The 25,483-nt window shown below is 47.6% G+C and overlaps 2 protein-coding genes across 5 annotated transcripts in view; one reads left to right on the top strand and one right to left on the bottom strand.

Moving 5' to 3' along the window:
- LOC119453068 (uncharacterized) overlaps positions 1 to 25,483 on the top strand; it is a 114,994-nt gene that overhangs the window by 51,806 nt on the left and 37,705 nt on the right. The window lies entirely within an intron of this gene.
- Positions 1,113 to 25,302, bottom strand: LOC119453069 (uncharacterized). Of its 2 annotated transcripts, XM_037715064.2 has the most exons (6): positions 23,821 to 24,198; positions 22,226 to 22,747; positions 19,541 to 19,716; positions 8,958 to 9,065; positions 6,385 to 6,520; positions 1,113 to 1,498 (listed from the first exon to the last, which is right to left on the bottom strand). In XM_037715064.2, the coding sequence occupies exons 1-6, from the start codon at positions 24,134 to 24,136 to the stop codon at positions 1,461 to 1,463; spliced, it is 1,296 nt and encodes a 431-aa protein (XP_037570992.2). In that variant the 5' UTR covers positions 24,137 to 24,198; the 3' UTR covers positions 1,113 to 1,460. The 2 variants fall into 2 exon arrangements, with proteins under 2 accessions (XP_037570992.2, XP_049523462.1); XM_049667505.1 differs by lacking the exons at positions 22,226 to 22,747; positions 23,821 to 24,198 and adding an exon at positions 24,453 to 25,302.

Raw genomic sequence — 25,483 nt, forward strand, 5'->3', positions numbered from 1 at the left:
CCACAACAGAATTATGTCCTGGAGTCAACCAATGCCAGGGGGACCCTTCTTCCACTGCTGGCGTGAAACTGCTAGTGAAACGGCATGAAAACTGAATAATACATAGCGGCAAAGGAAAAAAATGTCAGCATTCATTTGCACTTGTGGATATAATGCGTTGCTGGTGCACTTGTACTATGGAAAGCACATTTTTATGACAACAGTAATTGTTTCATTCCGTATTCAATGCTTACTGCACCTATAGAAGCCAGAACATTTCACACAAATACAGAAGGAAGCCACATTTATAATATAAATGAAGTAGATTGCAAAGACTATGCCACTAATTTAAAGAAAATGAATCACATGTACCTCTCTGGGCTTTTCTAGTTCCTTCTTCGAACGTGGTAATCGATGACAGGGTCATGCGCGTGACATCACCAGGGTAAAAGCTGCCGATAGGTCAGGTCGACGAGAGACGGTAGAGGCAACGTGATAAGATAAGGCTGTGTTCCAATAAGGGAGGATATAGAAGGGTTCACCCACTGTGCACCACGGATTCTTCCGTGGAGCTTCATTTCAGTCGGCATCTTGCGGATGGCGATTAGGGACAGACAGTGGAGCAGCTTTTCTTCTGGTGCGTGGATGCGAATTAGTAGCTTTCACAGTGCACGGCAGGTAATAGGTGAGAGCACGTCGAGAGGGCCTGAAATGTAACTCTTTTAAATGGGAACCTGAACTGTTGTAATATGTAAAACAATCCTACTGCTCTCCGCTTCCCATCACACCTCTACTTCTCCCTTCAACGTTCTCTTCAGGCATGAAAGAGGCAAACGATGACGTGGGCCAGCTATGCTTTCCAGATGCCCGACCAGACCTCTTACAACATGCTGCGCTCGTCAGTATTCAAGTGCTTTGCAATACAAACTGGCATGGTGAACAACAGGTTGCCCATTTGCCTCTTATATTATGGAGAGACACATCTGTTAGCACACAAAATGTCTTTGTTTGCAGACTTAAAGCACAGTCTCGAGTCACTTGCAAGTACTGCAGGTGTTTGGATTACAGAAGCCCAAGTTATCGACGAAACACGAACACAGGGCAGGCGTGACAATGTGACCAGATGCGATTACTTGTGGACATAAGACAACAATGTCTGATTTATTTTCTGCTCCGGCAATGGATAACACCAGTTACAGACTAGACATCACTCACATCTGGTTCTGAGGAATTCGGGACGGTGATATCCAGATGGCACGCAGCAAGCCTCATAACACTTTACATCCAATGACAGGGTGCACTCGGAATGTTCGAGGACGGCTGGGCAGAGGCGGACACTGATGGCTCGCAAGATGTCATATGCAAGCTCAAACTGGTCCTTCACCGAGTAGGAGGCAAACGCACTCCTCAACTGTAGTGCACCCAGTAAATGCGCAGTTTTGTTGGTCATGGCAGGTCCTTAGTGCTTGAACTTGTAGGCTTCAGGTTTCACACAAGTCGACACCAATGGGCCCAATTCCTGAAATTAAAGCACAAAAAGATTTTAAGAAAAAAATAACCAAAACCATATACAATCACTAACTGAATTCTTACGACACTGACAGGGCCGCAAAAATGTTTGAACGACTGGACAGTACAAAAAAAGTATTTAGGAAGTCAAATAAATTGCTATCTCTTTTACATCAGCACAGTGGAAAATTAATTAACAGAATTCTGCTCTATGCTGTGCTTCTTCAAGACAATGCTTATCAGGGTTCGTACAGGTTTCAAAGGCAAAAATTCAAGGATATTCTAGAACCTGTCACAGGTTTTTCAAGGTATCAAGGCAGCATCCAAAGTAGGATTTCTTTACTCTAACATTTGCAAAAATGACTAGTTTAACTGCACTTACAATAAATAAATGTATATCACAATTATAATAAAAATGTCTAGCCTCGTTAACTTCTCAAGATCACAACACAAAATGAACGCTTACAACAGCGGCTGAGATTTCTCCAGTATAGGCTGGGTAACGTTCACCAAAAATATTCAAAACATTCAGCATAGGATTATTGCACTGAAATAAAAGAAATAAATTTATATTCCAATGATGTTAACAATGTCTAGCCCTGATCACTTAGCAAGTTCACAACAATACTAAGAACAAAAGTTCACAACACATAATGAATGCTCCCAACAGCTACTCTGGCTTCTCCAGTATTAACTGGGCAAGATTACCGAACATTTCCAAACCATTCAGTGTAGACTTGCTACACATCCATTAAATTATAACAAATAGATGTATATTGCAATTTTGTAAAACATGTCTTGATCGTTTCTCAAGTCCACAATATTAAAAGTTAGCACAACGAACACTCACAACAGCTGCTCAGGCTTCTGCAGCATTAGCTGGGTTGGTTCATCAAACATTTCCAAAACATTCAGCATAATGTTATAGCACTTATACTATATTATCATAAATATTATTATAACAAACCTCCGCACAAAGGCACTGAGCATCAGTGGTAAAGTTGCTCCATTATAGCTCTCTTTACTTAAGCTTCACTAGCTTCACCTCGCGTGCAAGAGGGTAAGTGGGACGAGGCAGACCGAAGGGCGAGGAGTTAAACGAACGATAGGGTGAGGAAAGCACCGTAAACACCGCCAGGCCGAGCCGGCACCGAAGCGGGACACAGATATCTCGCTCCGTTGGCGGTTTGACGCGGCGAAGCCTTTAATTTTTTCTGCGCAGTTCTGCAAAACGGAACCACGTGTGCTCGCGCCGGCGTATTGTTTCTGAAATGGGGAGTTTGTCAGATCGACGCCGATCTACCACAGGAAGGTCAAAATGTCGATATCAGAGTGCATTGCTCACGAAATTCAAGGAAGGAAAAAAAAAATTCCAGGACTTTCAAGGGCATTGAAAACACACTTTTCTATTTCAAGGGTTTTCAAGGATTTCAAGCACCTGTACGCACCACAACCTGTTACTTGAAACTCCCCAAGTGTCAAAGCTGCGGTTGTGCTTCACAATGGCCTATTATGCAGCCCAATTAGCATCGTACATTGTCACAAAGTGCAGATATTGTGCACGTGTCATTGAACACATGATGCTCATAATTAAGTCTGTGTTGGACAAATTCAATTTTTATTTTATATGCCTACATGGCAGGTTTATGCCATTCCATCCAGCAAACACAAACACTAGGATTTCACTGTAGTCGATGGCTTAGAGCCTGTGGACCCAAGCACAAGGGCTAAACTGACAGCCGTGCAGATGATCTGTTGGACACACCAGCACCGCCCGTACTGCTTTTGCATCACACATCTGTAGTGCTCTGCACTCTCTAAGAATCATCTGAGTTAACTGGTGTGCGGCTATATGCCTCTGAATAAATTGGTGTTTGGTGCCATTAAACAATGCATACACTCGCTGGGACCGATAGGCGAGTGCTAATTAGATAAAAAATTCCAGATTCGCGAGGGTCGAATTAACGACATTTTACAGTACAAAAGAGGGTGTCCCAGCACGGAAATGCGAGGCAGACCCCCCCGTAGAGTGGAAGCCAGAGGAGCCACCCAGTGAACGTGCTTAGATGCGGCCGCCCAGAGTGGTGAAGGGATGGAGGCCAGGTTGAGTGGAGGGAACGCAGGCACAAGAACGGCCACATAGGCCGGTTTGAGTTGATCGGCAGCCACAACATCTTCATGGCCGTTAATGTCCAGCGTGAACGTCTTGGGAGTACGACGGAGTACGCGGAATGGTCCATCCTAGGCCGGAGTGAGGGGTGGATGCGTGTGGTCGCGCCGAACGAGGACATGGCTGCAGGAATCCATATCCTGGCTGACAAATACAGACCGGGGGTGTCGGTCAGCAGGAATTACAGGAGCAAGATCACGAAACGTGGTGCGCAGCTCCCGGATGTAGGTGGAAGCACCATGGGAGCAAGGTGGCGACGATGGCGCAAAGAATTCTCCGGGAAGGCGCAGGCGCAGAGGAATGCCGTAGACGAGTCCAGCTGAAGAGCAACCTAGGTCAGCCTTCCGTGCTCATAGGATGCCCAGGAGGACGAAGGGAAGGTGGACGAGCCAATGTTCCCTTGGCTGATAAATGACGAGGGCAGCCTTCAGTTGTCAATGAAGTTGTTCCACCATGCCATTCGCGGAAGGATGGTAGGTGGTCGTATGGATGTGTTGAACGTATATGATGTCGGCCAGCGCAGTGAATAGGGCCGATTGAAATTCCTGGCCTCGGTCGGTGGAGACCACAGAAGGGCATCCGAAACAACACCCAGCCGCTCATGAAAGCCGCAGCAACTGTCTCTGCCGTATTGTCAGTAATGAGAAACGCCTTTGGCCATCGGGTGAAGCAATCCACACATGTGAGCAGGTAACAGGCCCCACATGTTGATGGGAGAGGGCTGACAATGCCGAGCTGGACGTGGGAAAATCTCGCATCTGGAGGCCGAAATGGGGAGTTAACGTGACGGTAGGGCGGTGAACTTTAACGTGCTGGCATAGAAGGCAGGTTTGCAGCCAGCGACGGACATCTGCATTGATGTTTGGTCAAAGGAAGCGAGTGATGACTAGCTTCTGGGTCGCACGAATACCAGGGTGGCTCATGCTGCGCAGTGGATCAAAAATTACGTGATGAAACACCAGTGGCTGTCTCGCATGTTATCAACGAGGAAGAAAACGGAAGCAGGCACTCAGTGTCATTGCACTGGGCAGCTGCTAGCTCCTCCACGTCTACTGGTGGTAGGGCCACCAGGGCATCCATGCGGGAGAGTGCATCAGCGGCAGCATTTTCCAGCCCACGCACGTGACGGAGATCCACTGTGAACTCAGATATAAAGCACGGTTAGCGGATCTCCCGTGCAGTGTAGTCGATGTGATTCTGATAGAAGGCAAACGTCAGGGGTTTATGGCCTGTGACGACGTAAAAGTCCAGGCCCTCCAGAAAGTGGCGAAAATGTTTGATGGCAAGGTACACCGCAGGGAGTTCTCGACCGAATGGCTTCAGTCTTTGCGAGAAAAAAAAACCAAGAGGCTGCCAACCAGATACGTGCTGCTCGAGAACTTCGCCGACTGCCACGTTCGATGCATCGGTGATGAGACGAATTGGGGCATCAGGAACGGGATGTATGAGCATGGTGGCGTCTGCCAGCGCCTTCCTGGCAGTAGCGAAGGCAGATGGAACATCCTCAGTCCACTCAAGTGGTGTGGCCGGATCTTTTTTGGTAGCCAGTAGGTCAGTCAGAGGCTTCAAGAAAGTGACACACTTCAGAAGAAAGCGGCGATGAAAGTTCAGTAGGCCCAGGAATTCTCCGAGTCTTTTTAGTGAAGTCGGGGGTGGAAAGTCTTGAATTGCCTTCACTTAACTGGCGAGAGGCCGGATACCTTGTGGGGTGACAAGGTGGCCTAAGAACTCAATGGTAGCGACACCGAAGAGGCATTTGTTCGGATTACAGACGAGACTGTAATCATCAAGTCGGTGGAAGAGGCTTCTGCTCGGGGCCGGATGAGCTTGCGACGAAGTAGGCGAACATCAAGGTAGGCAAACACAAAGTCTAGACCTCGCGTGACCTCGCTGGTAGTGCGCTGAAAAGTCTGCGCAGCATTGCGCCATCCAAAAGGCATCCTCACATACTCGAAGAGGCCGAAAGGGGTGGTAATGGCTGTCTTCGGAACGTCAGCAGGCTCCACAGAAATTTGATGATAAGCTTTCACTAAGTCGATCTTAGACATGATCGTGCACCCAGCCAAATTCGATGTGAAGTCTCGTATGTGAGGAAGTCTGGTAAGGTGTCGGTGTTGAGAGCACGATAATCCCCACATGGTCTCTAGTCGCCAAGATCTTTCTTTGGCACCATGTGAAGTGGCAATGCCCAGTTGCTTGAGAAAGGTTGCACAATGCCCAGTTCAAGCATGTGTTCAAACTCGCAGCGAGTGATGGCGAAGCGGTCTCTAGACAGCCGATGGGGCCGAGTAAAGAGTGGAGGTCCAGTGGTCACGATGTGGTGATTGATCGAGTGCTTCACCGGTGACTCTCTGATGTGCGGCTTCATAAGAGCGGGAAAATCGGCAAGGATTTTTGCGTACGGCGAAGCGGGTGCGAGAGCTCGAAGCCCCGTCGGCGAGGCGGTGCAGAGTACGCCATTGAGGGAGAGGCGTGTTCTGAGAACATTGAGGCAATGAGCATGCATGTCTACCGCAAGGTTGAAGAAATTGAGGAAGTCAGGGCACCAGAGGGCCCTTTATTAATTGTCCAAGCTTTCGTGAGGTTATTTTTGGAACCTGATAAGTCGGCTTTGGAATTTCACCCGGCGTTGGCGCCTCGTTCACGGGGTGTGTGTGTGACAGCTGCCAATGCACCATCAACTACCAAATATTTGATTACATAAAAGTCACATGTTGAATACTTACCACAATGATGCTGGCACCATGGGTCAGCCTGCACTTCGACGCTGCAGGTTGAAACTTGTGGCTTTCTGCACTGGACTAGCGTGATGTGATGTTCGGTCTGGCAGGACCGTTCTGCATGCTGGACCACGGCCTCGTACTGAAATTTCAAGGTTTGGGAGATCAGAAACTTCTCTGTTGCAACCATCACGTAACAGATAATACTGCCATGTACGGATTGTTCTACTTTTTTACAGCGTAGCTGTGTACATCTACCCCCTAATGCATTTGTCGTGTCCGTGGGCAAAAAATCTCTTTCGTGTGCCTATCCCGGAGGTTGCGCAACACTGAATCGAAAAGTGGGCATACCCTTTCGAATCACACATACGGTGCCTACCAAATAGGTTGTTTCAATAAAGAAAAGAATAAAACATCTCATATGAACGTGATGGATAATGGCGTTAACAATGGGATGCACAGAATGACTGATAACGACATGCACTTGTAATAGGAGGCCCGTGACATCCATAACCATATATATACTACAAACTAAAGTGCAGGTATGTGACAGCACAGTTTGTAACACAGGATGTGACGTCACTACATTACATAATTTATAAAGAGAGCCCGCCTAGTAAGCCATAGCATTTGTGTTGTGACAGTGCTATGCCAACGCCACGAATAGCGAGGACTCCTGAAGACAAACGTGCATACAAGGAGCGGCGAGGAGAACAGAGATGACAATGTAAGCAATGGCGTCGTGCTCGTGCCAATGATGCAAATCGTGTCCAGCTGCACGACCCGAATTTCCATCCTGCTGCAAGCACCCTGTGCGGCTGGATGATGAATGTCGTGAAGCTGAAAGAAGCTAAATGACGAAGGTACAATGCAATCAGTCATGTCCAGGGTGCAAATACTAAATTTAAGAATCTCTCGACGCAGAATTTGAATTTAGTTGCTCCGTTTGTGATCGACTGTGATTCTAGGTTAAGTGCATCTTGCTTTGTCTCTGGTGCACTCTTCGTAGGTACACGAAGTAGCGGCGAAAACCAAGTCGCAGGCCACGGAAACATCTATGGCTAATAATTAGGTAAAGTGCATGTGACAGTCGCCATGTGAATCATTTCAAGCCACGTCGCAATGGGCAATCGTTCTAGGTGTTGTTTACAGCTTCGCTGTCCAACCACCTTCGCAGAGCAGATTGGAGTGGAGTTTTTTTTTTCCCAATCTACTTTCAACAGTTCATCACCATTATGAACCTATCGCTCTGTGCGAGACAAACCATTGTGTAGTTCGAAACTTCTTAATGAACGTCACCCGCTCTATAACGAAAGAGACATGCCTTATCAGATGGCGCACGCAATACGAATAGTGTACTACATTCCGAAATGTGCCATGATAATACTGGACAGACTTGACCCACGAGATTACGTTCGATGACTGACAACTGCATGCTCGCCACTATCGCTGTGATCTGAGTGTTGCTTTTATTTCAGGACCGCAGACAATTAACTCTCACTTTCGGCAGTGCATAATGACAGTAATTACACCCACATAAATGTGACGAGGTCACTGCTAAGAATAACAGAATAAATACACTGATTCATGTTTCAGACATCTATGAAGGAGAAATGATTGAAGTGGAAACAGCCTTTAGTCACACCGTACACGTTTGTGTACGTGACTTGTTTTTGACAGTTCCGCCCAATGGTCGCAACGTATATCTATTGGGCTAGGGGCTGCCTCCAGAGGAAGCAGTTCACAGCTTAAAGCCTTAAACTCTTGGATCATTGAAGCCCCGTTTTGGGTCAGAAGTGCAGCCGCCATTAAAAGAATGCTTATACATATTTTTGAAGCTTTAAAAGCTCTCCCACACGCTTTTTCCAAATAAAGTTATTGTAACTAGCAAGTACAAAGGTTTAGAAACATAAAATAGTATTTTCATCTGATACTAAAGCTGGCCTGAAAGTGCCGGCCTTGGCATCAACATTATTTGCAACGTCATAATGCACAGCGAAGTTTGCTGATGTCATGTAACAATAAGGCTAGGTATGAAGACGTTGGTCATAAAGTGAAATAAGCACGAATGGCTGCATGCACTTCTTTTGGCTGGACTCGTGCGTAGCAGCCGCTGCAGTCGCAGAAACTGAGCAAGCCAGCATATCCCTACGCCATAACAAATCCTAGGTACCAAAGCTGAATGTCATTCATAAAAACACGCATGCCATATATAGCAAACAATTTATAGTGCTCTGAAGCTTGCCCATGTTTTTTATAATGTTTACGAGCGTTTTGGCCTTATTTAGCATATAATAATTACAAGTCAGGAATGTTATATCAGTACTTCATTAGTAAGCGTCCCTTTCCTTCTCACATTGTCACACCTTATCACTCTGAATCCCTACCTGCGTAGGAGTACAGAGAAAGATACCCGTCTTTCACTTAACCCAACATAATATGTAGTAGTGTTTTGCAGTTGCAATCAAAAAGCAATGTGTGCATCACAAAAAAAAAAAAGAACGGAACAACAAAATGTCGCTGAGAGCCAACCGCACTCAACAAGTCTCGTGCATTTCATTCCAACAGGGCAACCTTACCTCGCCGACGCACTTGTCTTGGAGGCCTCGCCACGGTTCTACCCGGCAGGTGGTACTCACCAGGCTGGCCTCGATAAACGGTGGCTTGTCACATGCCACCTCAGCAGCCTGTCAAAGAAACGGGATGCGATTAAAGCACGTGCAAAAAAAGGGTAAAATGCTAGCTTGCCATAGCTCTGACAAGCTGCCGGCAGCATATCGCCTTCCTGGCAAGCACTGCCCAAAATGCCTCGGCCGTCAGTTAAGCAAGGTTTGGAAGCGGGCCATACTCAATTTTTCCACATGGCAAGCAGGCTAGGGAGACTGATCTCACTGTTCGCATTCACGACACATTTAAACAAAACATATGTGGGTAGGCATCATGTAATTCGATGTAACATCCAGTCTCACGTTTTTATGTTGCAAACTATGACGTATTTATTCCATGGAAGGCTTCACCGATCTGAACCTACTTAGCATCGCACAAGCAGAGTGACGCATTTTTGCAATCAATGACCACAGTGCCGCTCGCGACCAAAGCATAGTATGTCACGTACTGGAAGCACAAAACTCCACGTGTATTATGTGACTCGGTGTAACTTCAAGATTCATAAGCTTTGCTTGCTGTAGATAGAGTACCATAGTTATTCCGTAAGAATGATTGCAGATAAAGAACAACCACCCTGCAAAATAAACCAAGTCACTTTTATGGCTTCGCTATTTCTGTAGGTTCCGCAGCATCGCCTGCTATGTGTAAAACACAGCATAGCTGACATTCTAGAACAATTCAATGATTAGCATTGAATCAAGTATGAAAGCAGAGGTGGTATGACCAGTATGGGCGTTTACCTCCATCTACATTTAAAAAAAAAAATTTTTTTTTAAAGACAGTAAGATGATATGCACCGGAACAGCGAAAAGTGGTTCATTCTAGACCTTCAGCAGCCCCCCCATTCACTAATGCTTTGCTAAACACGGTTCTTCCTGCTGTGTGCATAACTTTGTTTGGTTGAGCACGCACTGCTGACCAGCTTTCTGTGCTTGCTTTGCAGCTAACAAGGCCTCTTTCTCTTCACCATTCACGAACATAAGCGGGCAAACGCACTCATTTCTAGTTTTCCTTCCTTAAGATGCAAGTCCCGCCCTCACCTCACCCTCGTGCTAAATGTTTGCCTGCCAATCTCACCTGCCCTCCCTCGCCCTCACGCTGAAACGACTACCCTCCTTCTCTTACGTTCGGTTTGCAACAATAAAAAAATACGTAATTTACTCATCCCGTGAGCTTGGTTTACAAATACGATTGCCTGTCATGCCATTGCAATTGTCAAAGCATGCCACAGTGTTTTGCTTACAGCCACATTGATTAAACCTCAAGGTTAATCTTTCATGCACTATCAATGTGTGAAATGTGTCAAACTTAAAGCATTTTTATCCCTCCATAATCGGAGCAAGAAAAGGTGAATTCCATAAAGTCTATTTCAGATAAAGGAGTGTTCGCACTGTGAGAATTAATAAAAAGAAACTTTCGTTGATGCTACAGCTCCCAGTGGTTAAGTTTGGCTAACATAAACAGCCATTTAATTATGATTAGGTGGTTTTTACTGTGTACGGTTATGTTATGAATTTAAAAAACAATTTTAAAAATTTAAATAATGCGCAGTCCACTTATAACGATACCACATATAATGATATATCGGTTATAACGATGGGCCGACTGAAGAGTAACTTATGCATCAGGGCTATCTATCTATAACGTCTATAACATCTATAACGATATGTTATTCACCGCATATCGGATATAAGGATCGAAATTTTGCTTTTGGGCGGCGTTTTTCACGCGGAATAATCGTGAAATTTACGTTCCTAACTTGCCCTCAACCGAGACGGGGCGAAAAGTTTGCCTACGCAAGTTCGTATCTGCCGCCATTACCGCATTCCGCCCGGAGAGCATCGCAAGTTGGTACAGCGTGCACGAGATGGCGCCAGATGCTTCGCGTCCGCGTCAATGGCAGTGAGGAGGCGGTGGCTACATACACGTTTTGCCAAAAGCGGCGTGGCGCGTGGATGGAGGGGCTAGTGCGAGCGTCCATAGAAGAGGAGGGGAGAAGAAAAAAAAAAAAAAAAGAAAAAAAAAAAGAGCGAAAGCTTGCACTAGGCCGCGCAAAGCTCAAGACGCAACAAAGAGCTAGGTTGAACTTGGCTATGTCGAGGTTTAGTTCGTTCCGGAACGGCACGTAGGGAAGCACCTGGTCACGTTGGTAGTTGAGAACGTCGGCTTGGGGGTAGCGTAGGTTGCGGATGAGTGCGAGTTGTCTTAGTAGCCGGTAAGCTGGGTCCTGGCGTAGAGCTCGCATGCATGCAGCATTCCGAGCACGTATACGGTCCCTGAACTCGGGATCCTGCCGCCGCTGCCTCTTGATCTCCAGTTCCCTGGCCACATACTGGGGATCTTGTCGTCGCTGCCGTTGCCGTTCTCGCGTAGCGGTACGCCTCGCTTCGCGAATCGCGGCTTCTTCTTCGGGAGTGCGAACCTTCTTCGGGCGTCCCATGCCTACAGCTAATCGAGCGTCACCCCGAGCACCGGCTTACATAGCATGTTGGCGCGTGCGCAGTGCACAGGCGGTAGGCGTGGCTTGGCGCTCGACCGCTGGCGCCACGCTGCGCCGCTCGCGCGTACCGCGTTTTTAGGTGGTTGCTTTCGCCGAGGGCGCTCGAACGCAATCATATGGTTTGCATGCTTGCCTAGTTTTTTTTTTTTTTAATATCACGCTTTTTCTTTTGTTTTCCTCTCTGTTTGCCAGCGCGGTCGTTTGAACCCCGGCGCCACGGCGGAAGCCGTGGTGCCGGGCGCCGACGCGAAGCGGCGGTCGTTGGGGTGTTGCAGAGCGCAGCGTAGCAACACCCCAATAAAAAAATACTGCTCCAGTCAGGTAGACTGCTCCCTCCCTGATAGTGAGATTATATTTGGATCATCAAAACAGTGATGCGTTTATTTAGGAATACCACCGATCCCCTAACAGCAGGCTAGTGACCCCCAACCCAGCGTGTTCTCCGTCAACGCCTCCTCCGTTCCAACGGCGGCGGCTAGAAACGTGGTACGCGCGAGCGGCGCAGCGCGGCGCCAGCGGTCGAGTGCTGTACGGGGGCGCAAATAGAAATACGCCGCCAGGTGTTCTAGCAGCTGTGGCGTCGCATGATACGAACCACAAATTACGACTGGCTTAAACAGCCTCGCTGTTAAAATGAGGGCAGCTTGCGCTGAGCCGTGCTCCCTCAAGGGCTGCTGAAGATCGCCGCTATATAATCTTTCTTTTTCTCATAACGAACCACTTAGTAGCATTATATAGTAGCGGTGTAGGCTGATGAAACAGCGCAGCTGGCGGTCGACCAAGGTTTACGAAAGTTTTTGCTATGTATTACTATGTTATGCTAAGATGTTAACGATGTTTCGCTATGTATTGCTATGCTATGCCAATATTTTTGCGAACCTTCATCTCTTAATTCGGGGTCGTTTTCGGCGGGAAACGCTTCGTGCAACACTTGCACGCCGACATTGCGCGTCTCAAAGCAACGCCTCCTATAAAGACTTTATAGGAGGCGTTGCTCAAAGACGTCAAGCCACAGCCGATCGCAGACGCGGCAGCCGTGACCAAACTCACGTTCAAGAACTCTCGCTGAAATCGGCCGTTCGCGCCACCCATGTACTTGTAGGTTTGACGCTGGAAGGTTACGCGTGACACGGTAGCCAGGATCACTTTCTCGGCGCTTGCGATCGCTGAGACAAGAGCGTTCCCTGCAAAGGGCGAGGTACTCGGGATCTTCCGCTCTTCGCTGTCGCTTTGACGAAGATTCACCAGCACGGTATCCCGGGTTTGATCGCAGCCGTTGCATTCGTTCACGAGCAGCGGTGCGACCGGCTTCCCGTCGAGCATCATCTTCCTCGGGGGTTACGTACTTCTTCGGCCGACCCATGTTTTTAGGCGGCGCAAACGATGTGCTCGGCGCAGAGACTCTAGGATGTGCCGCCGTCGCGGCGTCACGAACGAAGCGGCGCGCAGTGACGTTGTGGCTTTTTTTTTTTTTTTTTTCCCTCCACCTACACGGCTGTGGAAGCTTGGCGATGTACGGGAAGCAGCGTGGCACGGCTGGGCGCAGACATGCCAGGTGGTTGCTAGGCGACGCATAGTGACGTCAGAGCTAGGCGGAGCTGTGCTGAAGCAGTGCCAAGACTGCAGGCACTTAGTTGTATGTAACAGTACTGAGAAGCGTGAAGGGCACATAACATAGGAGTTAGGGATCCTGCAGTCGACGATAGATTATGCACTTATGTCACATAGGATGCATGATAGGCTAAAGATAATGAACATAGATGAATATGGCTCCAGAAGTCTAGGTAGTGATCACAAACGTATTAAGCTGAATTTTAGATGAGAAATGAAAGTAGGTAGGAGGCAAGATGAACAACCAGGTAGGATATTTTACTCGGAAAAAGCAGCTGGAAATAGCAATCCAACAAATTGAGGAAGTAATTTCAGAGGATACTAAAACAGAATGGACATATGCAAATTTAACAGGGGGTATTTGAGCTAGAGCTTACTAAGGTACAAGTCAGGCCCAAAGGGAACAGAAGACGTAAACCCAAGAGCTGGTGGGATGAGGAGGTTAAGAAGGCCATAGAGAAACGTCAGGAAGCATCCAGGGAACACACATATTCAAAGCAGAGGGGTGAACCAGAAGCTGATGTAGACAGAAAATGGGATAACTTCTTAAACTGTAGAAGGTAAGCATCCTATTTCATCAATGAGAAGATTAGAAGAACGGGGACCCAATCGTTGTCAGAAGTAAACAAAAAGGATAAAAAAGCAGCGAAGAAATTTTGGAAACATCTCAACTCCTTGAGTAATAAGACTATCCTAGAGCAGAGGTTTATAGTTACAGCTCAAGGTGTTCGGCTAGAAGGAGATGAGGCAATGGAACATATAAGAACAATGATGACAGAAAAATTCAAAGAACGAAACGTAGCATGTGCTCAATCAGGTGAGGATAGACCGGTTAGTGCAGTGGCTCCACTTGAACAAAGCGAGTGGGAAAGGGCAGAGCAGAGGGTTCCTAGTAGCATGTCGACGGGTCCTGATGGCATCCCAATTAAGTTAATAAAGACATTGGGCCCAAAATCTAAGAAAGCATTAGGAGAGGTAGTGAGCAAAATGATGGACGGTAAAGCCACCGACTGGTGGAGACTAAGCAAGATGAGCATGATATATAAGGGAAAGGGGGACAAAGCCAGCATAAACAACTACGGTCCCATAACAGTGACGTCAATGGTTTACAGGGTGGTGATGCAGATTATAAAGGACAGACTGCAGGCATGGGTGGAGGGGGAGGAGGTGCTGGGGGAACTACAAAATGGGTTCCGGAAACAAAGGCGGTTAGAAGATAATCTGTTCTCATTGACGCAGTGTATTGAAATAGCAGAAAAGGAACACGGGCCCCTATGGCCCGCATTTCTGGATATCTAGGGAGCCTATGACAGTGTAATCCAAAAGAATTGTGGGACATACTGGGCACTCTAGATGTGGAAGATGGAGTAAGTAATCTTTTAAAAGATATCTATAAAAGTAACAAGGTGCTTATAAAATGGGGAAAAAGGTATCTGAGCCTATAGAGATACAGCAGGGGCTTAGGCAGGGGTGCCCTCTGTCACCTCTGCTGTTCATGCTGTATTTACAAGGATTAGAGAAAAAATTAGAGAGGAGCGGACTGGGCTTCAACCTTTCCTTTTTCAAGCAAGGAGAATGGATTAAACAGTCATTACCAGGATTGATGTACGTGGATGACATTGTACTTATGGCTGACAACAAGGAAGACTTGCAGGGATTAATGAACATCTGTGGTAAACAGGGAGATAGCTTAGGTTTGAAGTTTAGTAAAGAAAATCAGCAGTCATGATTTTTAATGATAATCAGGGCAGCGAGCATAAGATACAGGAGGTTACGCTGGAGGTAGTGGATAAGTACAAATATCTCGGAGTGTGGATAAACAATGGGGCTGAGTACCTAACGGAACATGAAAAATATGTAACGACTAAAGGTAGCATGAATGCAGCTGTGATGAAAAATAGGGCACTGTGGAATTACAATAAGTACGAAGTGATAAAATTAATAGGGATTTGGAAAGGGGTGATGGTCCCTAGTTTGACTTTTGGCAATGCGGTCCTGTGCATGAGATCAGAGGTTCGAGCAAGGTTGGAAACTAAGCAGCGAGGGGTAGGTAGGCTTGCTTTGGAAGCACATGGAAGTACACCAAATCAGGCGGTACAGGGTGACATGGTATGAACGTCATTCGAGGGCAGGGAAGCTAGCAGCAAGATAGAATTTGAGGAGCGATTGAGAGAAATTGCAGAAAAGCGGTGGGCAAGGAGAGTTTTCAGTTATTTGTAGAAGAAGAATGTTGATGCAAAATGGAGGAAGTTGACCAGAAAATTGTCAATCAAATATTTGGACTGCAAGAGCGGTGCAAACCAAGAAACAGCGGTTAAGAAAAAGGTTAAAGGAACAGAGAGGGGTCTGTGGAAAACAGGGATGCAGACGAAATCAGCACTGGGAACATACAGAACTTTCAAGCAAGAAATTGCCAAAGAAAATATCTATGATAATTCTAGGGCAAGCTCTTTGTTGTTTGAAGCCAGGACGGGAGAATTGCGTACTAAGATGTGCCAAGTCAAGTACCAAGGTATAGACACGTTGTGCGGTGCATGTGGAGAGGAAGAGAAAACGGCTGAACACCTCAGACTTTACTATAAAGGGCTTGACACTACCAGTGCAAAGCAACGGGGCTGATTTTTTAAAGGCATTGGGGTTTAGGGACAGTGGAAGCAAAATAGACTTTAAGCGGGTAGAAATAGCCAAACGGAGGTTATCTGATTGGTGGCTAAAATTAAGGCCAAGGGTGAAATTTCACCCTCCACAAAGTACAAAATACGTGAACAGTCACCGTTAGGTGGCGTGTGCCACCGCCCGATTTAAAAGTTTCAGCCTCATCCATCCATCCATCCATCCAGCTAGGCAACGCAATGATGTCATAGCTCGGCGGCGTTTCTGCGAACGATTTGTAGCCGAATCTCGAGCTTAAACAGCTACGCTGTTAAACAAGTAAATGAAAAAGCAATAAGCGAGCGGCGCCTGCACTCCCTTTACAATCTGCCTCTCGCTCTCTTTCTCAGCGAGCGCGGAAATGCACCGTGGAAGTGGAGGGATCGAGGTGCGCCGGCAAAACTGTGTCGCTTGAGACAGTTTGCAAGACACAGTTGCAAGACTGAAAGAAGTACGAGCTCGCGCAGTGGATGATATCGACGATTATGAAAACTGGGAGCGCCACGATCATGAATGCTAGAAGCAGTGGCCATGCTGATAAACAAAAAAGGCGGGCTTCGTGCGCCAGGACGAAACCCCCACGAGTGAAACTAACACGGTGCAAGCCGCTGACATTACCGAAGTCTGGGAGCACGTCACTACTGATGATGAGATGGGTGGTGCTTCGGTGGAGGAGTTTCTGAGTGCAGATAGTGCTGCCTGGTTCTGCGAAGAGATCTCCGCCGGAGCGATTGTTGCCGCGACAGACGGCGGCGTTGTGCGACGAAGGTGACGACAGCAGCGGCAGTGACGACGAGATTGACAATGGCCCGTCTTTGACACCGACACAACGACCCCGATGTTCACGCAGAGTGCAATGTCGTCGATCAAGTTGCTCACTGATTTAATGCACGCTAATTTATAGCCGCCAGTGTTCACGCAGCAGCTGGACTTGTTCCACACTGTGGTTGTGCAATTGAAACTTGCGCGAAAGCAAGTGCGGATTTCTGACTATCTCAGCGTACCTAATGATTGAATTGCTATATACAGATATAAATAATTGTTTTATTTTTCACAGCCTACTTTCCACAATGTCGATTTCTTATCGCAAGTGGCAAATCTAGTTTTGGGACTACAAAGGTATCGGCAGTTTTCTTTTTTTACGGCAGTCCAGATATAGTGATGATTGTTTATAACAATCGGATTTTTAGTTCTTCTTGATATCGTTATAAGTGGACAGCACTGTACTATGGTTAGATGCCAAAAACTGCATCTTCATGTACGTGAACATCTCATGATTGCTATGGTAAAAACTGCCATTCACTGTTTAAATGCAGAGATCGAGATGGAACTACGTGTAGTACATTGCCATGTTGCTGGCACGTCCGGTATTTTCACGCAATCTCAGTGATTTCAAAGTGCCCCTCAAGGTGGCTTTCAGCCATCTTGGATGACAGAGAGGTCTTAATCAATTGAGTGTCAGATTCCTCGAAAGTGGATGACAACAATATGACTAAAGCACTTCTTTACAGTTACACATGCACAGTATACCCAAAATGAATATTTTGCGTAATCGCTTCCGAGTGAACATATAAAAAATCTAGAATGCAATGTGCAATGTATTGCACAAGGGGTCTTAGGAGGATAAGAGGATTCCTGCAAGTGGGCTTCAAAACTTCAGATTGCAAACCTATCACACGTACGATCCGAGTGACGTGAATAGTGTCTTCCTCATTTAGTGTCACATCGTCACCGCCACCCTCCCTCACACGACAATGCCCACCCTCACCAATTTTCTCGAAGCCGATCCTCACCTAAACATATGAGGGTGAGGGCAGATGAGGGCAAGGACGCTCTCGTGAGGCTGTCCATGTCTAAATCATGAGAGCATGTACTATAACCAGAGTCGCATACTCGGAATACTAGAGCAAAATCTGACACCTGCACGTGCATGCGGCTGCCATTGTGACTGCTAAGACCGTGTGCAAACAATGAACAACAGTACATAACCACTTGATGCACCAAATCAGTCCTGTCAGTTGAAAAATTTAGTTTCACCACACTTCTTGTACCTTCAGGATCATGAAAACTGTACAGCTTCAGAACAAATTAGGAGTTTTCAATTTCTCGGTGAGATTGCTCAAGTTTGCCGAATGTGGAATTCGTGCAAGAAATCTTCACAGGAACGTCGGGTATAACAACGTCCACTATTTGATGTCTAGCGTACTTGGAAAGCACTTATCCAGACCACTTGAAGTATATGCCAGATGTAAGACATTGTGAAAAACACTAAAAGATGTGAACCTGTTACATGAATACAAGCTGACACTGAGGGCCAACACCCAGCTGCATACCTTGAAACACCATTTTACTAAAACACATAATATTTATTACTGAAACTTGCAGCACAGGTCCAATCAGAAGTGTTTGAAGATGTCTGTGACAAATTTTAGATACAATAACTTTAATTAGTGCTTTTGATTTTGATGCACTATCTTCACGTGCATTTTTGCGCACTTAGCACCTGAAGGGGTTAAGTTAAACTTAGCTAAACTTGTTCCTTCTGGTGGCCTTGTAAATCCTTATATGAGTAACTGCCTTGAAAGTAATTTTTCACTGCAATTTCTTTCTGTATGCAAGCAATTGTTCTCCTTCTCCCTTCTACCATTTGATTATTTTCCCAACATAATAATTTACAAACAAAAATGGCTTAGGATATTAAAAGTAATTCAGTCATGCCATAATTCATCAACCACTACGTTGATTTAGTGGCATAGATACTCAAGACAGTTCCTCAATCTATTTAGGTGCCAGAAATTACACGATGGAATGAATACACCATGATGGTAGAACCAGTGCTTAAAGTCAGGGGGGGCCATGGGGGTGGGGGGTTGCCCCCCCTTGGCAGGTCAACTGTAGCACTGCGGCACTTTTTCGAGAGGAGCTGGAGGCGATTTTATTAGCAGTGGTGCCTTGTGCGGGGCAATTCCAACTCTACAATTTTTCAATAAATGATGTAATCGCAATTGATCGGTTCGTGTGGCCCGGAATCAAGGCTGGTCCCCCGCCGAAATGTCAGTAAAATCATATTTTTCCTACGTGCTTCTATTCTTTGACCTGTTTCACTGCCGGATCCTGTGATACAACACTTCACTCATGTATGTATACGTGTGCATACATACATACGTAATACATACAGACATATATGTATATATATCATAAGAAGCCAACAAACAATGACACCAAGGACAACATAGGGGAAATTACTTGTACTTACTAATTTAATTAAAGAAATGATAAATAAATGGAAATGAAAATGGATGAAAAAACAACTGTCCGACCATGGGAAACGATGCCACGTCTTTGCATTACGCGTGCGATGCTCTTACGATTGAGCTACCGCGGAGCCGTTTTCCCATCCACTTTCTGGGGTATTTATGTTTCTTTACTACTACAACTAACCCTGGGAGTGTTAGCCAGCGCCACCACTCGCAAACCTTGGGGGTGGATGTGGAACATCCTTTCTGCCGCAGGCATCACAAGTATGTGATCTTTTTGGGCATATGTGGGTTTACTGACTAGTTGCCTTCACCCAAAAAGATCATGTACTCGTGACGTAACTAAATAGTTTCCTTTCGTATCCCTTTACCACAGCCAGTCTATGCGAGATGGGAACCATGGGAATGGCGCCGCCGCACACTAAGCGTATGGTGGCACGACATCGTTTGAATGTGGGAGCAAGGATCGGCGTACCTGTTTGAAATCTATGTCCGGGAACACAGCGCTGAAGTCGGCCGTTGCCGCCCCAAGAGCTTCAGCTGCCAATGTTGAATGATGCGGACACATGACAAGAGGCCATCGCCTTTCTGTCCTGTGCACCCGAACTGTCTGTGCCTTGACTCTATCAGCTGCCGCCGGGGTTTGTCCCACTGTCAGATAAGAAGGAACCATTACTAAGCAACGTGTATTTTTTATTTATATGCACACTGCAGGCCCAATAAGGGCCCAAGCGGGAGGAGCACAAGTTGCATGCAGAAAGGAAAAGATACATAAATGTAACTCCCAGGACAACAAGTTTCAACAATGAGACAACTCAACAAGAAGGAATAAGACCCCCTCCAGTTACAGCAAACACACTGGTGTGTGCAACTTGTTCTTTGCCATTCCCGTCCAGAGGTGGTATGAAACCTAGACCAGGACTTGGCACAGCTAAGTCTCTAAGCATGCCATAGCATACTTAGAAAGTGACGATTGTGGCATCTCGACAGCTGCATGTGCACGCGTCACGGGTGAAATTACAGCATCTCATTTATCAATGCGACATTTGTATACCTTGTATCTCTTACAAGTACGTGATCTCAACTGGGCAGGGTTGCTATGCGAGGCTTGCGGTTTTGTGATGCACTCGCATATGCTTAACACATCCCGAGTTCTCTTATATACTGTCAAAGTGGGTGAAGCCCACCTATAACGCTATTAAGAAATTTGTGATCAATGGTTGGCGTATGCGAGTTAGTTTTCTTGCGCTCTGAAGCTGCTACCAAAATGGATTAGCAAGTAGCTTCTAGCCAAGGACGGCAGAAAGATTTAGGAGCCCAGATCAGAGAAAGAGTACAGGACATTCTCACAGAATTTGTTACGAATCGCAAGCTCGATATATGCGATCTCGCAACACTTACAGTAGAGGCAAAATCTAAAGGAGGGAGAGATGAGATTGTGTCAACCACAGAAAGCGGTGGCTTCAGGTTCAAACCCCACGCAACGAGGCCACCTAACACAGCACAGTCGAACGGCAATGTAATGAACACAGATATATGAATTATCGAATCCTTATACGAATTAATTTCATTTTCACCAACATCAGCGTGTAACGAACACAGATTTATAATGAATGTCAGATATTAATATACCGAATGTATTGATGGATGCGGCTCTGCTATAACGAGGCTTCGTTGTCATAGGAGTTCAGAAAGGCATGGATGTAGCATGCACTAAACTGTGGAGTTTCCTACAAAAATTACTAGAGGGAACGCTGGCAATGCGGTCGTTCACCTATACCAAGGCAATAATGGGTAGTGTGTGCATTTGTCATGTTACATATGGGTGGCTTCAGACGTTCTTGTGTCATTGTTTATTACACTTTCTTTTTCTGAATTTCCAAGAAATCTTATTTTTCTAAGCACATATATGCAATAAGTTTCTGCGCACATGAATAATCCTTATGAATTGTTACATTTGTAAGGCAATATTACCTCTTACAATTTCAGCAGCCCCTTCCACCTACTTCAGCTGCGCCTTCCTGCAGGATATAAAAAATTGCACCTTCCAGCGACGGCTCCCTTGGAGTAACTAAAGCCGACCTCCCATGCTATGAAGGCCACGCTATTATATGTACTGCTAATTGCGAAAAGATGTCTTTGCTGCCATATACACGTGGCATAACAGTCACTTCTGGTGTCGGCAGCACACAAAAGCATGGCCTTTGATATTTTTAACAGCAGAGCCGTTCAAGCCGGCCGTAATGTGTGCCGCGAGCCACAAAACCTCGCCGAGCTATGACGTCACGGCATTGCCTAGCAACCCCACACCAGCTATGCGACAGCTTCGCAAGACTCCGCGCCCAGACACTAGCTTGCCATAAATGTTCCATGTAGCAGGTGTGAAGGCAGGGTTGCTAGTGCGCGGGCAGTAGTAGCAGCCATGGGGAGACCGAGGAAGAACCGCACTCCCGAGGAAGCGGCTGCTTTCCCGGAATCGCGCCGCTTAGCCAAACAAGAATACAATCGCCGGCGTCGAGCTGATCCTGCACAGAGAGCCGAGGAAGCCTTAGCCAAGCGACGGCGCAGAATCAAAGATCCCGAATACGCCGATCGAGAAAGGGAACGAAGGCGGATCGGTATGCGGAACATGCGTGAAAACCCCGACTGCAGAGAAGCCGAGGCATCTCGGGCCATCACGACGCCGAGCTGGTAAATCCATAGGAGGAGCGTACGGCCGTTTCAAGCACCAAAAACCTAGCAAAACGTAGCATAAACTTAGTAAAACTACAAGAACTACATGATCGTCGCTCCGCTGATCTTAAGCCTTGCGCGTCCTAGCGCAAGCTTTTTCAATTTTTTTTAGGTCAGCAGGCATGTTAATTTTACGGAGAAAAAAATTGAAGGGCACTTTGGAAATTCCTAAGTGTATTCGGCGAAAGCCTGTGGCCATTCGACTGACTATGCCATGTCTGTTTTTTTTTTTTTCTTTGTGCATGACACTCCCAGTGGAATGGGCACAGACTTTCGCAGAACACACTTTGAAATTTACAAAGTGTCCTCCAATTTTTTGCTCCAGACGGGTTCTGCGCGAAATGCTTCTGGAAGTCGTTTGTGGCAGTCCTGAGCAGTATCCTCGGTGCTGAGTGCTGTCGAAGAGTGTTGTTGGCACTAGACGTACTGGGTGTGTTGCTGTAGTCGGTGCTGGGACCCGGTTGCGATGACAGCCACTGCTGCAGCTTTCGTACCGCTTCCCTTGCCTTGGTGCCCGGTGACGCGGCCACTCTCTGCTGCCGCTTTCGTACCGCTTCCCTGGCCTTGGTGCCCGGTGACGCGGCCACTCGCCGCTGCCGACTACGCTCAGCTTCCCTGGCCTTGGTGACCGGTGATGCAGCCACTCGCCACTGCCGCTTTCTTGCTGCTTCCCGGGCCTTGGTGCCCGGTGACGCGGCCACTCTCTGCTGCCGCTTTCTTTCTGCTTCCCTGGCCTTGGTGCCAGGTGACGCGGCCACTCGCTGTCGTCGCTTCCGTTCAGCTTCCCTGGCCTTGGTGTCGGGTGACATCTTAGCCCGCCACAGGCGCATTCGCTCGTTCTTCTTCTGGCGTTTGGTATCGAGGGAATCCACATTCTTGGGGCGCTTTTCCGAACCGCTTGCCCTGTTGGAATCATCACCGGGCCCTTTGGGAATCATCCACTCGACTGCTGCAACGAGACGTCTGACGAAGGTGATTGCTGAGAGAGCGTAAGGGGGAGAGGCCACAGCTGTGGCAGCGCGCAGCTGTTGCTATGCGCCGCTGTGCCAACACGTGATTGCTGAGAGAGTGAAGGGGAGGCCACAGCTGGCACCGTTCCACGGCACGGACGGACGGACGGTCGGACGCCGAGCGTAGGAGCCATTAAAGGCTTTAATTGCCTTAATATGCGCCGATGCGTAGGCCGTTATAACACACACACACACACACACACACAAACACACACACACACACACACATATATATATATATATATATATATATATATATATATATATATATATATATATATATACGCTAGGGTTCTCCCCTCTTTGGGCGGCGGTGGTGTTGCCGCCCACCTCTCGGGGACAACTTTCTGTGCCTCTGCAGCGGGAGCTACGAGCGCGAGGCTTCCACAAGCGTGCAGATTCGGGCAAGCCTGGCCCTCGAGCCATAAACACGGGCCGGGGGATGTCGCGGGCGGCGAAGCTTGCGGTAAATTCGGTACTTGACCTCGGGAAGTGCGACCGTGTGTCATCCCCGAGACAGCACGGACGTTACATTTCTCCGCGCGCGTACGTAGCTGCTGCTCCAGCTGGTGCGGCCGCGGAAAGAAGCGCGAAAGAAAGACGGGGCGTGCGCAGAAAGAAGGGCGAAAGAAGGAAGAGACGCGCCTCCGTTGCCAGGCGACACTTGCATGGGCGGAGCCAACGGCGGAGCATGCGCCGGCATGCGCTCGCAAAACCCGACTGGGGCAGCTCATAGAGCAAGGAAAGGAAACAGTTTTTTTTCCTTCCTCCATGGAGCAGCTTCACACTTCACAGCTTCTGAAGACTGGGCAAACCAACGTTAATTCTGTAGCTAGTAAACGTTGGGGCAAACAGCGAAGCTGACGGCCCCACCTAGCTTCGTCGGGAAACGCTTCTCGTACAGTACGTACGTTGCGCACCGCAGTCTCTCGCTTTTCGCAGTCGCGCACAGAGCGTAGACAGATTCGAGTCAAACCACAGTAGTGTATCACACACTCGGCAACAAACTCACTATTGCTTAGAAACTCGCGGGCAAACCGTCCGTCAGCACGTCCCATGGATTTTCGAACAAGTCGCTGGAAGTTTTCCATGACTCGCAGCCCCGGATCGTTTTGGCGACGCTTCTGGACGCTCAAACGGGTTTGCTCCCTAGCGCGGGCTCGCAACTCCGGATTTTCTGCGAATCGCCGACGTTTCGCCGCCGCTTCGGCGGCGCGATACTCTGGATCGGACCGAAGTCGTCTCACTCGCTCTCGAGTAGCGACGCGTCGCCGTTCGCGCCACGCTTCCTCTTCCTCCGGAGTGACGCTCTGCTTCAGTCGACCCATACCTCTTCGTCGGAGACACAGCTGCACTGATCTCTACATTACATGTAGTACAGGTCAGTGCACAGCCACGGCCCCTGGATTTTTTTTTTTTTTTTTTATCCAGCGGCCGTGGCACAGCTGTTCTGTCATAGACGCATAGCATAAAGAACCAACTGTGTTCTGCAGATCGCTACCGGCAAAAAGCGGCTATATTAAATGTCGCAGTAAAAAAAAAGAAAAAAAAATCCACGCTGTGTAGGTGGTTGGACGACACCCACAACGATTACCCATTGTGACGTCACTTGAATTCACACACGTACGTGGCTCACACACTCACATTCAACATCGTATCCATGAGTCTTGGAAAGTAGAGGCACTTTACTTTCGAGTAAGGAATCCTTGCAGGCACCACACACTTTAAAGTTCACAACGTCCTCCCCGGGAAAGGAACACGACAACACGTCGAGTGCGCTTTGTTTCTTTTCTGTATTCATAACATTTGAAATGCACATTAGATCGTCTTGAAGCGCGCACAGTCGATCACACACTGAGCAAGTAAATCCAAATTCTACGTCGAGAAATTTCTTTTTAAATTTAGCATTAATCCCCTTGAGTTTGGCCAACTTATCAGCGTGGTACTTGCGTCGTTTCGCAGCGTTCTCTGCTTCACGTCGTTCCTCGTCGTCTCGGCGGGCTTGTCGCTTGCGCTCGGCTTCTCTGGCGGCATATGCTGGGTCCTGCCTAGCCCGACGCATGCACTCCGCTTCTCTGGCGGCATATGCTGGGTCCTGCCTAGCCTGTCGCTTTCGCTCGGCGTCTTGTGCGAGAGCTGCTGGGTTTTGCCTACGACGCTGTTGAGCGAGACGGTTTTGCTCTTTTCGTCGAGCATTATATTCACGCTGTTCTTCTGGCGTCTTTACTTTCCGTGGTCTACCCATGGTAGCCTGGAATGAACTGAATGAGTTGCTAGACCGGTCTCTATTCGCGACTCCAGCAATTCATGCGACACCTGGCGGCGCAGCTGGTAGCGTCGGAGTAGACGCGCTCCGTCCGTAGCCCATGCGTAGCCTTCGTACTGCGATCGGGTGCGCTTCTAGAACGGTGGAGCTAGATGCATCTACGAAACTCCGCACGGCCGTGGAATTTTGCTGCGTTTTGCAGTTTTGCGGCGCCGTGGTGACGTCACTACGTGATTTCCATGCTCTTGGGTCCTTTTCCACTCGGAGTAGCTTACGCAACCGTATAATCTTTACCGGGAAAAACACGCGGGAGAAGGAACGTGCTTCGCATTATTCGCAGACGTCATTAGCATACATTATGCGGTTTGCACTTCACACGAGGGTTTTGAACGACGTCAACCCCTTTCGA

Source organism: Dermacentor silvarum, chromosome 5 (genome assembly GCF_013339745.2).
Source record: "Dermacentor silvarum isolate Dsil-2018 chromosome 5, BIME_Dsil_1.4, whole genome shotgun sequence".
NCBI lineage: Eukaryota > Metazoa > Arthropoda > Arachnida > Ixodida > Ixodidae > Dermacentor > Dermacentor silvarum.

Excerpts from the sequence above, each read along its gene's own strand:
- LOC119453069 (XM_037715064.2), bottom strand. The coding sequence starts at position 24,136 with ATGGGTCGACTGAAGCAGAGCGTCACTCCGGAGGAAGAGGAAGCGTGG. Across the intron at positions 9,066-19,540 it reads CGGACATAGATTTCAAACAG|GCTGCTGAGGTGGCATGTGA; the intron begins GTACGCCGATCC and ends TTTCTTTGACAG. Across the intron at positions 6,521-8,957 it reads AAGACAAGTGCGTCGGCGAG|TACGAGGCCGTGGTCCAGCA; the intron begins GTAAGGTTGCCC and ends TTGAAATTTCAG.